The sequence below is a fragment of the Bos indicus x Bos taurus genome, chromosome 13 (assembly GCF_003369695.1).
Source record: "Bos indicus x Bos taurus breed Angus x Brahman F1 hybrid chromosome 13, Bos_hybrid_MaternalHap_v2.0, whole genome shotgun sequence".
Lineage (NCBI taxonomy): Eukaryota > Metazoa > Chordata > Mammalia > Artiodactyla > Bovidae > Bos > Bos indicus x Bos taurus.
The window spans coordinates 70816551-70830155 of record NC_040088.1 but is presented as its reverse complement, the minus strand read 5'-3'; the positions used below and the strand labels follow the sequence as shown (position 1 = coordinate 70830155).

At 46.0% G+C, this 13605-nt stretch overlaps 1 protein-coding gene across 19 annotated transcripts in view; it reads right to left on the bottom strand.

The window, feature by feature from the left end:
- The window catches only part of CELF2 (CUGBP Elav-like family member 2), an 884302-nt gene that overhangs the window by 54708 nt on the left and 815989 nt on the right, over positions 1-13605 (bottom strand). For all 19 annotated transcript variants that reach the window (XM_027560192.1, XM_027560188.1, XM_027560184.1 and 16 more), the window contains 2 exons: positions 8624-8758; positions 13-92 (listed from right to left, as the gene is read on the bottom strand). In XM_027560192.1, coding sequence (XP_027415993.1) covers positions 13-92; positions 8624-8758 — 215 coding nt within the window. The remainder of the gene's footprint in view (positions 1-12; positions 93-8623; positions 8759-13605) is intronic.

The following is a 13605-nucleotide window of genomic DNA, read 5'->3' as shown; positions in this document are numbered from 1 at the left end:
ATGATACGGTACCTCCATGGTCTGAGACTGGTGCATGGCTTTGATTGCATTCTGTGCCATTGCCCTTGTTGAAAACGTGACAAACGCACAGCCTGTGGGAAACAAGGGGACAGGGAGCAGGAAAGACAAAAACAACAAGACAAAAGGTTGGGACGCTTGTTAAACCAACACAGTCTACGAGAACTGCCACAGGACGACACTGTTCTCAGTAGTACAGAAACTCAACAACTTCTCTCTTTGGTTTGAATCTCATGTTGCTTTTTTTACTTCCAGTGCTGACTTGCTAATCTGACCAAAGCAGAGAGATTTACTGATGGATTAGTTTGTTTATTTTTAGAATGCAGTCCAGGGAAAGGAGGCTGGGTACTCTTTTTTTTTTTTTTTAATTTTTAAGTTTTTTTAGCCACAGGTTTGAAATGCGCAAGACCTACTTTGCATTTTCTAAAATACCGAGTTGCAATTTTACATTTTCTCCTTGGCTGACTATCTTGACGGAGGGCATCCACCCATTCTGGTTCTATATTTCAAATGGGAGCCTTGATTTTTAAGCAGCCAATAATAAAATCCTCACACCCAGGGCAAATTAGCAAAGAGATTCCAATAGCTTGAAATGTCAGCAAATAAATATACTTCATCTTTTCTGGGTGGTTTAAAATTTAGATATATGTATAAATACACATTCATGTTACTTAAATGCAAATAAATATACCCAAATCCTGTACAAACTACTTACTAACTGTTAATGATGAACAAAAACAAACCCCCTATTAACAAATGCGCCATTACTCTGGGAATATTCAACAGTGCATATAAAGTAAAATGTAAACATTTGCATTGGATTTGTTATTTGTATCAAATCTTCATGACTTCTGAAAGTTGCAACTTGCGGTTTCCATCAGAGACTGGACCTCAAGTGGAACATACACAAGACAAGGCACATTTCTCTGAATGCCTCCCCTGAGGCCCACTGAACCCTCCTTGGCTATTTTTTCTTTTCTTTTTTTTTCCGGCTGTAAAATAACTAGCATCCATAGGACTCCTTGTAGCAGTGTCAGCTACCATGCAGGTCACCGCTCCAACTACATGGCTCACTGCCCTTTCCACTAATAAAAACACTGCCTTCTAAAATTTACATTTTATTTATCAGGCACCCTTGGGCTTCTCAGAGAAAAAGACTGTGAAATTAATGCAGATTCAGGCTGATTTTATAATAATACCACAGCACACTAAAAGCTTAGCTAAAGCAATGCAGACTATTTCACTTATGATCTCTAATGACTTTAAAAGTGCATTGATTTTCAGCTTCTTTAGCCTTGCACAGTTTGAACTTAGGTATCAGAGAATAATTTAGTGTTCCACTCAATTGCCTCAAAACATTATTATTATTGCTACTTAAAAAGATTTGCAAATGAAGCAGATCTAAACACTGAGGGGCCAAAGCCTGTCATCTCAGAGTGAGTGCACAAAAGTGGAATTCTGGCACCCACTGCATGAGATGGGTGCCTCTATGGCCAAGAAGCCAAGCAGAAAACTCTACATCTCAACAACCAGCGCATGGCTCGGTGCATGGGAGTCACTGTGGGGGCCATCGAATACATTTTCTCTGTTTGCTCTGCATGTGTACCTGGTGAGATTATCAAGTCAATACTGTATTAGCACTTTTTCATCCAACAGCAATAAGAGAAAGCAATGCCTGCCCACACCCCCAAAGCACAACAACATCCAGTCATGAAAAAAAGTCAATGCATTTTTTTTTTTTTTTTGCATCATGCTGTAAGTTTTAATACACAAAAACTCTTAGTACATGGGAGGTTCATCTCATTCACCTCTACGTTAAGCTGTCCTAATGAAGCCTGCAGTCTAGCTCACTAAGAATGCCACGCGATTTCTTAGTTCTTCCGACGTTACAGCAGCTGGTGACGCTGTTTGAGTGTGGTGCCTCTATCTATACTGGCTGTGGTTTCTGTCATCAACAGAAGCAGCTGGGTGGCCTCCTCTAAGGCATCTAGATGAGATGATGTGTGTAATGCCGTGAGAGACCTACGGCGGGACCTCTGCTGGCTCCATACTGAAATGTACTCAGCTCCAAGATGAGAGAGTCCCAAATTCACCATCCGTTTCAAAGTAATATCTCTTGAAGACTGTGATTATCACTGACACTATTAGCAGGGGAAATAAGACCGGGAGACTTTTCTTTCTTATCTGGAGACTGCAGGAGAGGCACAGGAAATCATCTAATGGAGGCAGATCTGAAACCATGGGCTAACTCTGTTTCATTCACTTTGCTTTTATTATTTGGGGGCACGTGCCAAACTGAGTGTCCAAGCGGAGGTTCAGAATGCATAAAAAAAACATGTAAAATGTCAACAAAAATCAATAAGGCACAGTATATGCATTTACTACAGTTTCAGAGCAAGCGAACTTTTGTTAACTTCAGGAGAAAGATCTAGCAATTAACAGGTCTCAAAAGAAAACTCTAGCAAGAGAACAATGAAGTGATCTCTCTATAAACTTGAACCATTCATTGCCCTTTGCTCTATGAAACCTGCAATTAAAAGCTTGACTGATGCCTCTAATTATACAGTCCTCATCCCCTCCCAAAAAATGATCTGACAAATCTGATGACTTCCTTAACCTTTTAATTCTGTCGGCAGCAGTGCAGTGAGAGGAAACCTGTCTTCTAGGGGCTCTGTCAAGTTTCACGTTCTGTGCTGTGCTCAGTTACTTAAGGGAGAAAAACGACCGTGTCATTTATAAAAGGGGAGCACGTGTCTGTTTGCTGCTCTGGATAAAGTCAAGCAACTTCAGAACCAGATGTTCCACGGGCTGGTAGCTTGTTAGCCTTTGCCACGTCTCTAAAACAGGAGGGTGTGGGTAGTCCTGTGACTAGATTCATTTTGTTTTCAGCACCACTGAAGCCACTGGCTTTGGAGTGAGCCCTCACATCTGCGGCTTTTCACTAACACAGGGTCACTCGAGTGCCTACGGTCAAGATGGGATGGCGCCTTCTTCCACAAGGCAATCAGATGACTTTCCACTGGACAGAAATGTCTTAGGTGCACTGTCCCCCTTCTCTTTCTACAAGTGAGCTTCTGGGTACAGTGGAGTCCACTGGGTCTCAACAGGACAAGTGCTCTGATTTTACAGGGTCAGCCCTCAACTGTTCTAGGCTGTCGCACAGCTGGCAAAATGCAAGAGAACTTAAGATTTTGGGGAAAAAATACTGGTACCAAGATAATGAAGCTACTTTTGGTGGTGGTGGTAGGACGGGTAAGACAGCCTATATATCTTAAAGCTTCCAAATACATAATAGCAAAAAATAAATAAATAAAGGCAAAAATTCCATCTGTAAATGTATCCAACCTGTAATTTACCTTGCCACTATTTATTGTCTCCACTTTCAGAGTGTCAGAGATTGCTAATAGAAAAGAAAGGAGTTGGATTTCTCTTATGACGGTGAGGCTGTCTTCCTGCCACTGGAATAGATGAATGATTGACTGGGGAAAGGTTTCTCAGAGTGATTTCCTCCTACAGACAGGATCTAAGGGGAGCACAGAGCCCTGTCGCCGAGTGGGTTTTGGTCCCCGTCTATTAACTTGTCATTTCAATTGAAAGGATGTCTTATCTCAGGTGTTCTACCTTTTCTCTAGGGTGCAAAGGAATTTTGAGAGAACTAGATGAATTCTTGCTGTGTACCAAAAAGAGAGTGAGAGAGAAGAAAGGAAGGAAAAAAGCAGAGGCACTAGCACTTATAAAAGCACATAAAATGATGCCAAGGCCTCTTGTTTTCTGCTGCTTCTTTGAAAGAGCAGCAACAGCCACTTTATTTCAACTGAAGGAAGTATAATTTAAGATAACTTGTATGGCATGAGAAGATGTCAGCTTATGGAAAACCTGTTTATAAATTCCTCTTCAGCTGTAGGAAGATCTTAACACAGCCAGTTTTCTTCTCTGTATCTTCTGAGCAGGATTTAAACTACTCCATGAGTAAAACACTGGAGCATCAGAATTAATACTATGATGCACAACCCCAAGGTCAGGTTTGTTTATTTAAAACTGGCATGGAGAGATCATTCATTCATGGCTCCCGAGATTGAGGGAAGGCTAGGATTTCAGAGTTGGCAAAATCTCACCCCTGAGATGAGACTGGAAGAGTATCCAGAATAGGATGACTGCGTGCTCAGTCAGTCACGTCTGACTCTGTGACCCTGTGGACTGTACCCGCCAGGCTCCTCTGTCCATGGAATTCTCCAGGCAAGAATACTGGAGTGGGTTGCCATTTCCTACTCCAGCAGATCTTCCTGACCCAGGGAGTGAACCCACATCTCTTGCATCTCCCGCATTGGCAGGTGGATTCTTTACCACTGAGCCACCTGGGTAGGATGACAAGATGCAGCTAATAACCCAGGAGGCCTTTGGCACAGGTTCCCATGTATCTGAATGCTTGGGCACTACGTGGACATGACTAAAATGTCATGATCAAAACTGAGTCCTCTCCCTGTACATGTTTTAAAAGTCAAAAGCCTACCCCACATTTCAGATCAGATATAATAAAAACAAATGAGGACATAATGGCTGCATCCTGACTGTGCTCACCAACATCCCTGAAAGTATCGCCAATTCCTTTGTCAAGGGTTTTGGCAGGAGAATGTTGGAACATCATAAACACAGCTGGAATATTCTTAAACAAGCAGAAAGTTACCTTAAATGGCAGTGAAGATCTGACTGCAGTTCATGGGAAAGAAGAACCAAATCAACCCCTTCATTGTCTCTGAGTTAGATATTCCGTTGCCAGGGTGTAGCAAGCCCGGCAGATCGTACCCAAGTCATTCAATCTGACCGTGGGATTGCAGGTGAGAACGTTTGTATTTTAGGAAACGGACATGCTCAGGTTACACTGTCCAGGAGATGTGTTGGTGGAGCAGTCTGAGGCTGTGCTTCTAACAGCAGACGTCTTGTTCGGCCTGCCATGGGTGGGCTTGTGGAATCTGGCCTGCTTCTCAGTGAAGGCTCACGTGGGGGCCCTGAGAGGCAGATCTGCCATTGCAGAAAGATCTGATATCTCATGAGGGGCTGAAAAGCATTTCAAACCAGGTTTTCCAAAATGGCAGAATGGGTTACTGCCCCCAGAGGAGAAGATGCATGTTCAGATGTGGGCACACGGTGTAAAGTGAGCAGAGTCCTGACGTCTGTTGGGTCATTTCAACAAGCCTGGCAGGTGCTGTCCACGTGCAGACACGACAGTTTCCCTGGGGGACAGGGCAGCATGGGAGGTCCTGTCTCAAAACACGGCACAGATCTGGGTGCCAGTGAATAACTATGGGGCCTTTAAAACAGTCTTTCCTGCCTATATGGAAGTCATGATTTTTTCTTTTTTAAACAGTGATTCTAACTGAAAGTATTGTAGGACTTGATAAGTGTGAGTTCTGGCAGCTACTCTCACGTAGGGCAGGGATACTGAATCAACAAGCCTGGAGGAACCTCAGCGTAACACCTGCCAGGTAGGAATGTCAACTACTGACATGGCAGTAGAGGAGGAAAGACATTGGACACCTATTGGAGACCCAGGGCTACTAACTGGAAATGTGCACGACTCAAGGGCATCTCTCCCCTATCATAATCATGTGGTTTGACTTAAATCCTTTTCTACTGACTAGTTTATACCCTGGTTTAGTATTAAAAGGTGCTTTTCAGAGCAGCCAATCTCTCATTTCATTTCGTTTTTATTTATTCTATAAACAGCTGAGCCAGCAACAGGCATGGAGACCAGAAATGCTGAGTGTTCCTGCTCGCGAGTGCTGCTGATGGGAGATACTTATTAATATTTGATTGAAAACTGCAATTCATTAATGAAAGCAAAATAGTAGCATGAAAGAGAATTGTTCTTTCAACAAATACACTGATTTAGGAGCAGTCCCCAGTACCCAGGAGTCCCTGGGTATTGCTAATTGAAAAATGCACCACTGTCCGTCTTTATATTTCAGAACAAATGACTATAAATGAGTATTTTCTTTTTGCCATAGGGGATTCTCATCAGTTTTCTAGAAATTCAGAAATTACTTTTCTGTTGGAAAAAAGGGGGGGCAAGGAAGAGGAGTCTACTCTTTATATTAAACCAGTATTTGCATAAAATATTGAAGAAAGTGTAACTTGTTTCAGAAACAGGCTGCTTCTGGTGCCAAGTGCTGGTTCATCAACCGAATGGCAGGTTGAACTGGCCAACGTCTCTCCTCAAGTACGGTGTCTTGGTGCTCTTTTCTGTGAAAGTTTTGGCTGCTTTAAAATCTCAACTGCAGAAGCATCTACCATATGCTTGAGGATCTCTAGACACCAGTGCTGTTCCCATCACTGCCCCCACTGGAGAGGTGGAGAAATTGAGTCAGAGACTCAGTTCATAAATCAGTAGGGGGAGAACAGAAGTCCAGCATGCCTACTTCGTAGTCGAGGCCTCCATGACACCCTATGAATGGTCTGCTTCTACAAAAACGTAGGAGCACTCCCTGGCGGTTCAGCGGTTAGGACCCCACGCTTTCACTGCCAAGGGACCAGGTTCGATTTCTGATTGGGGAACTAAGATCCTGCAAGCTGCAGTGCGGCCAAAAAAAGAAGAAGATAATAAAAATGTGGAAGCTAACCATGCCCTATTCAAAAAGGGCACATATTTTGACTGCTGCCATCTTTTGGGAAAACTGAGGACAGAGACAGGAAGAGGAGTGGACAGCACCCCATGAGTTTCTCTGGAGAAGTTCTAGGTCCGGACCCCAGGGCCATCGACCTCCAAGGCACTATACAGTTCACTACGACTGTCTGTTCCTCGTCCATGCTGTATACCTGAGCAAATGAAAAACGCAAAGTAACACGGAAACGTGCCTGAGAATCGTAATGGGGGAGAATGGTGGTTCTTAGGACTAAACTGGCAGTAGAAAAGGGTTCACAAAAATACTCTCATCTTTCTTGCCTATTTAATTCAGCCATGCTGTATCTCCCCCAGGCATCTGCCCTCCCAGACTGTGTGCCTATCTGCCTCTCCCGGCTGCAGCGGGACTGGATGATCTGATGTGATGATCAGCTCTCCTGGCGTGGGGGCTGCTGGGGTGCTGCAGAGGGATCCAGGATGCAAACCTGGCAGCCTTCTGCTTGCGAGGCCATCCGGGTCCCCAGCACAGGGAGCCAGCTGGGGTGATGCTGGTGGAGGCACAGGTGCTAAGTGACAGATGAGCTCAAGGCACTGGGTCTGCTACACAGGGACCCCACTTGACATGGTGTCTTGCTCAGCTTTTATACTCCCATCTTTTCAGGGAGCGCTAAGCGTCATTTCCAGGCCTCCTCCTCCTCGTCTCTCTCTCTTTTTTAAAGCCACCTTCAGAAAGAAATGTAGGGATCACAAGACTAGAGTTATTCCTCCTCCTCCCATAGTTTTTCTCAACACTCCCTTTGTTTTGGGGCTCTGGGGGTGGAGGCAGGTGGAAAGCTTTTGTTCCCTGTGCCTTCGAGCAGCTGACATCGTGAAGTTTTATGTCTACAAGTCTAAAGAACACATGTTCTTCTTCTCAGGGTGGAGAGTTTAGGTAAGACTAGGGAGGTTGGTGAACACTAGGGCCTTGATACTCAAGGCCCAAACTTTTCTTTCAACACAGGGTTCAGGACAGAGGCAGGCAGTGCAGTCCTAGGAACCAGAGATGGGGACCCGAGAGACGCTTCTAATTATCCTTGTGGAACCTGCCTTGGAAACTCCACTAATTGAATGAAATCCTCTATGTGTTGCAAAAACAGCTTTCTTATGAGAATGGACAAACGTGTTTTACATGCATGGCTTCCCGAGGGCCTCGCTGAGCTGACTCAGGGGACTTAGATGACTGGGACCTGGTGACAAGCCTTATGAGTGGTTTAAGGAAGGAGGCGTATGGCCTTGTCAAAGGGGGAGGTAAGTGTGGAAACAGAACAGTCATCTCCAACCACCTTGCATCGCTGTTGGCGAAAATGCTGGTTTTCATCAGTGCTGGAAAGCCCAGCCTTTGCCTCTATCCTGGTGACAAAGAACCTGCAATCTTCTGGATGAATTCATTTCTCTGTCACTTAATGGACTCTCTATGTGTAGGACTCCAGGAGGTTTGCTCCTTGCTCTAAAACCCTAACACCCTGAGACAGGCTGGGTTACTCGAGTCTGTATCTGCTCTATGCTATGCAGGGCAATTTTTTTTCTTGCTTTATTTCTCTGTTTAGATACCCACACCCTCAACACCTCTTCCAGGAACAGGCGGAAAGTCAGAAAACTAAGATGCAAGCGGCACACATTCTCTCTCACCCGCCAAGTCTCTCCCCAACCCGTCCCCAATCTCCTCTAATCTGAGACTGAAAAGCGATGTGTAATGACAGGGCGGCCTGAGGCCTCCTGTCTGACAGTGATAACCTGAGCTAATATGCTGGCACCAGGACCTTCTCGACTCAAGAAATAAGAGGTGATCACTCCCGTCACGGTGAAAAGTTCGGGCTGGCTAAGTTCGTCCCGTGGGGCGTGTCTCGGGGCGACCTCCGGCCGTGCGCGGGGCTGCATCTACCTTGGCTGGGACGCGGGGCTCCAATTAGTGCGGAAGGGCAGAGACGCTGCAGACGGCACACTCACCTCGGCTCAGCCCGTCGGGCCCCCGGAGGATCCGGCATTCTTCTATCTGGCCAAACGGAGAAAACATCACCCGGATATCATTCTCGTTACATTTCTTCGAAACCATTCCTATGAACAATTTTCTGTCTTCCACGGCTAGGAGATAGAAATAATGAATGAGCCAGGGCCATTTCATCTTACTCCTTGCAGGCAACGCTTCATCACCACCTCCGACCGGGCCCTGAGGCTAACTCTTCAGACGCCCAGGCCACACACAGGCCACCTCTGCCCTCCCACCCGGCCCTTCCTCAGCGTCTCAGCTCCTATTCCGACGCCAGGAGTTTGTACACTAACAAAACATCTCCAAGGGACATGGAACGCTGTTTTTAAGTCCTTTCCCTCCCATTTTTAAGCAAACAGTAATATGTTCACTAAAACGGTAAAGTTCTGGGTAACTGCTGAGTGATACCCTTGCATAGCGGTATTTAGGGACACAAATTTTGTTTTGTGGTTGCGGGTGGGGGATAGATGTTCTTCTACCTTGAGTGACAGGGAAAGAGAATGGTCAGGAAAGGAAAAACAACAGAAACCGAGTGAAAAAGTGGTCAACAAAGCTTTTAACAAAGCGCTGACGGAAGAAAGCATTCTCCTTCCCCGATTTCAAACAGCTTCGTCCTCAGGGGTCCAGAGGAGAACAGGAGAGAAGGGATGAGAATTTCTCCAGGGGGCTGGGCAATGGCCTTCTGTCCGTAGCACTGGCTACACAGCCCCACCCTGGGCAGCACACGTGGTCTGCACATTATGATTAAAGACGAAGGCAACTGCAGTCAGGTGAGTGGGGCTGCAGTTGAGAATCTCGTGTTGGGGGTGGGCTCTGTCTCAGGGTGAAATGCATCAACAACAAAAAAAGTACAAGGAAGGAACAATATTCTGTCCATTTGGAGGTACAATTTTTTTTTTTTTTGTGGCTGCACACAGCATGTGGGATCTTATGGGAGACCTTAGTTCCCCGGCCAGGAATCGAACCTGTGTCCCTTGAAGTGGAAGCGCAGTCTTAACCACTAAACCACCAGGGAAGTCTGGGACGCAGGATTCATGATGAACAGAAATGCATTTGGGTGTCAGGGCAACAACGTGCAAATTCTAACCTTGGAAGCTGACAGTGGGTAGAGATCAGGGAAGGTTTATTCCTGATGACCTAGGAGATTTTCCCCCTAAACCAATGTGCTTGAGCTCAGGGTAACAGGGTATGCTCAGTCTCAAAGGCAGGACTATTATGGATTTCAACACAGCCTTCTGTAGGAGAGTGCCAAAGATCGTCCTAGAAGCCCTCAGGGAGAAGGCTTGCTTATTTCCCATGTTTCACTTCATCTCTTAGAATAATAATAAAAAAAGTAATAATAAAAAATGGCCAGCTACAGCAGCACTTCAGAAAGTCCTAGCTTAAGGGATCCTTTTATATCTGTATTATAATCTTGTCATTGCAATTTAATTGGCTTTCATTCCTGTTTCTCTTACTCTTTCCCTGGACAGTAAGTATCTCATTATCCTCTAACTGGCAAGAGTGTATTTGAGACTTGCCAGGGCCAATTGCTTCAGGTACTGAAGTCAGACTCCATGGTCTGTGTCTTCCAGGAGCTGGGACGGGCGATCTGTTGATGTAATGGAGAGAGACTGGTTTCCTCTGAAGCGACGCCACCCAGGAGAGCTCGGCAGGAAGGGGGAGGTCCGGTCTGTGACGTCCACCCCAGTAGCTAAAGCCGCCTGTGGCCACTGAGCACTCTGAAAGCTGGCCAGTATGCGCGAGAAGGTGAATTCTTCCTGTGACGTAATTTTCTCTAATTTAAAAGCTGCATGTGACTGCTACATTGGACAGGGTGGCGCTCAGGGGCTAAGAGCTTGCAGTCACAGAATCCCAGGCCGTAAGTAACAGCCTTGAAAGATGTGTTGTGTGACTCTAAAGAGACGCCCGAGGCCCAGCAGGGGGAAGAGTCCAGCCAGGGGTCCTTCCACAAGTGGGTAAGCCTGACCTGGACCAGGATCCACTCCCCTCTCCAGCATGGGGTTCCGCTCCCTCCACTGTGTTTCTGCTGAGTCTGGAGAAGGCAGACGAGGCCAGAAGAGGAGGCCAGTGCTGTGACTTGGGGACCCTGGTCCTCACTCCAGGGCTGCCCGGAAGGCGATGGGTAACCTTGGGGGCTAAGCAGACCTCCCTGAACCTTAGTCTTATCATCCACAGAATGAAAGTTTCCATTCTTTTTCTTCTTTTCTTTCCTTTCTCTCTCTCTCAAGTGATAGAAGGCAGCCTGGTTATATGGTTCACCTACCATGAAATTAAAAGACACTCCTTGGAAGGAAAATTATGACCAACCTAGACAGCATATTAAAAAGCAGAGACAATTCTTTGCCAACAAAGGTCTGTCTAGTCAAGGCTATGGTTTTTCCAGTGGTCATGTATGGGTGTGAGAGTTGGACTATAAAGAAAGCTGAGCACCAAAGAATTGATGCTTTTGAACTGTGGTGTTGGAGAAGACTCTTGAGAGTCCCTTGGACTGAAAGGAGATCTAACCACTCAATCCTAAAGAAAATCAGTCCTGGGTATTCATTGGAAGGACTGATGCTAAAGCTGAAACTCCAATACTTTGGCCACCTGATGCAAAGAGCTGATTCACTGGAAAAGACCCTGATGCTGGGAAAGATTGAGGGCAGGAGGAGAAAGGGATGACAGAGGATGAGATGGTTGGATGGCATCACTGACTCGATGGACATGGGTTGGGTGGACCCCGGGAGTTGGTGATGGACAGGGAGGCCTGGTGTGCTGTGGTTCATGGGGTCGCAAAGAGTCGGACACGACTGAGCAACTGAACTGAACAGAACTGAAGCACTTGGGTTTGGAGGCTCGTGGACTTCAGAATCCCTTTCTACCAGCCCCTCTTTCCACACTGGTTGTGGCTCCTAAGACAATGAAGAGAAAAGAGGGTTCCAAGGAATTCAGGCTGAAAACCACAATTCCACAATCCCTGTGAACTATGAATTGTGCTCCAGAGCTTGAGAAAGGCTTGATATTAGATGTGGAATTGAAGCTAAGAAGCATTGGCAGGGTCCGGATGGACTGGTAGTGGGCTGGGGACATCACATATTAACCAGACAAGGCACAGAGTTAGGGCAGAACAAGGCCGGTCCTTGGGGTGCGCAGAGGCAGGCAGCCTTACTGAAGCATCATGTGTATGACTTTCTGCTTGGTGGGCAGAGACGGGCTCAGTGCGGGAGGGAGGTCACCAGTGGTCCAGGGCCCTTGACCCTGTTGAGCCTTGTCGAGGAAGCAATAGGGATCACAGGCTCTAATTCTTGGGCAGAGGCTGTGGAGAACCCCAGTTGCTTTGTGCAGATGAAGATTTTTTAATTTAAGAAATCCTTTTTTCTCCTGTCAGAGTAAGTGGAGTCCCGGTCACCTAGTAGGAGCTGGTGAAGCTCAGTTAAGTCGAGGCTTGGGTTGGCCCAAGGATCCAAGCATTTCTAGAAGCATCAGATCCCACAGAGGATGGTTTCTTGCCAATGGGAGCTTCTGAGCTCCAGTGTGAGGACCCTGACAGCATGAGGCATTCCCCTAAACCAGAAGGGGAACACACGGGACTGATGGAAATGGGACCGAGGAGGGAGGGGAACTTAGGGAAGGAGGGAAACCATCCCGACCCCTTCCCACCCTCAGGAAGCTATGGCTGATATCTCGATGAGTAAAAAACTAATTTCTGTTGTATTTCTTCTTATCCAGAAGAATCCAGTTTTGGTTCTTTCAAACAAAAGCAAAGGATAAAGTCCCAGTTGGTCCTTGGTTTCCCTGGTAAACCTATAATTACGGTATTTAACCAAAATAGTTCTCAGGGTTTGAGCTTTGTTGGGGTGGGAATGCTAGAGTCATCTAAACGTGAAGCTCCTGAGAAGTTCAAAAGTGATTTCTTTCTATAAGAATATTAAAAAAAAAAGGAAACCACTTAGGAAATCCTGACTTCCTGGGCTCAGTGGAGGGTAAACTCCCACAAGCAGAGGGAGGAAACGTCACTGTCTCTTTTTTCAGCAACAAGTGTCAGCTTAAAAGAAAAGCTGCACCACCCACATGCTACCGAAAGTGCTACCTTCCTGCCCTGTGTGTGGATGTGTGTGTAACGTATGTGTGTGGACACGTCTGTGTGTATGCACGTGCGAGTGGACACGTGTGTCGCCACATGTGTGTATGCACGTGTGAGTGGACACGTGTGTCACCACATGCGTGTATGCACGTGTGAGTGGACATGTGTGTCGCCACATGTGTGTATGCATGTGAGTGGACACGTGTGTCGCCACATGTGTGTGTGCATGTGCGAGTGGACACGTGTCGTCACATGTGTGTATGCACATGCGAGTGGACACGTGTGTCGCCACATGTGTGTATGCATGTGTGAGTGGACATGTGCGTATGTGTTGCCACGTGTGTGCATCTATATAGGAACCTGAATGGCAGCAATCTCTTGAGCCAAAGCTGCTCTGTGGTTTTAACAGCTGGACCTTGTTTACTGCAATGGCAAAATGGGACTAACTACAAATACCGAGCTTTCCTCTCCTTGAGTTCGCCTGGATCTTCCAGTGAAAATTTATTTCTGAAATTTAGTCCTCAGATTCCCATTCTAAGGACTGCCGAACAGTTCCGTCGACATGTTAAATAAACATAATCATCCTGAATTCACTTAACTTTTTCATCAACGTTAGAGGCATTTTCTGCTGGGCCTTGCCTAAGCACTCCCAAGCAGTTACGTAGCTCACTAATTTTTTTCCATCCACAAGAATGCCAGGTGCTTAAATAAACCTACCACATCCATAATGTTCTGCTAAGTGCTTTAGGGAAACTAAAAAAAAAAAAAAAAAAGATTTAAAAGATAACGTCTTCGCCCTCTGGAGGAAAAGTCCATCTTCCTTTAGGATAACCAATGAATGAATGAGGGGAAATGCTTCATACGCCAGGGGCTACA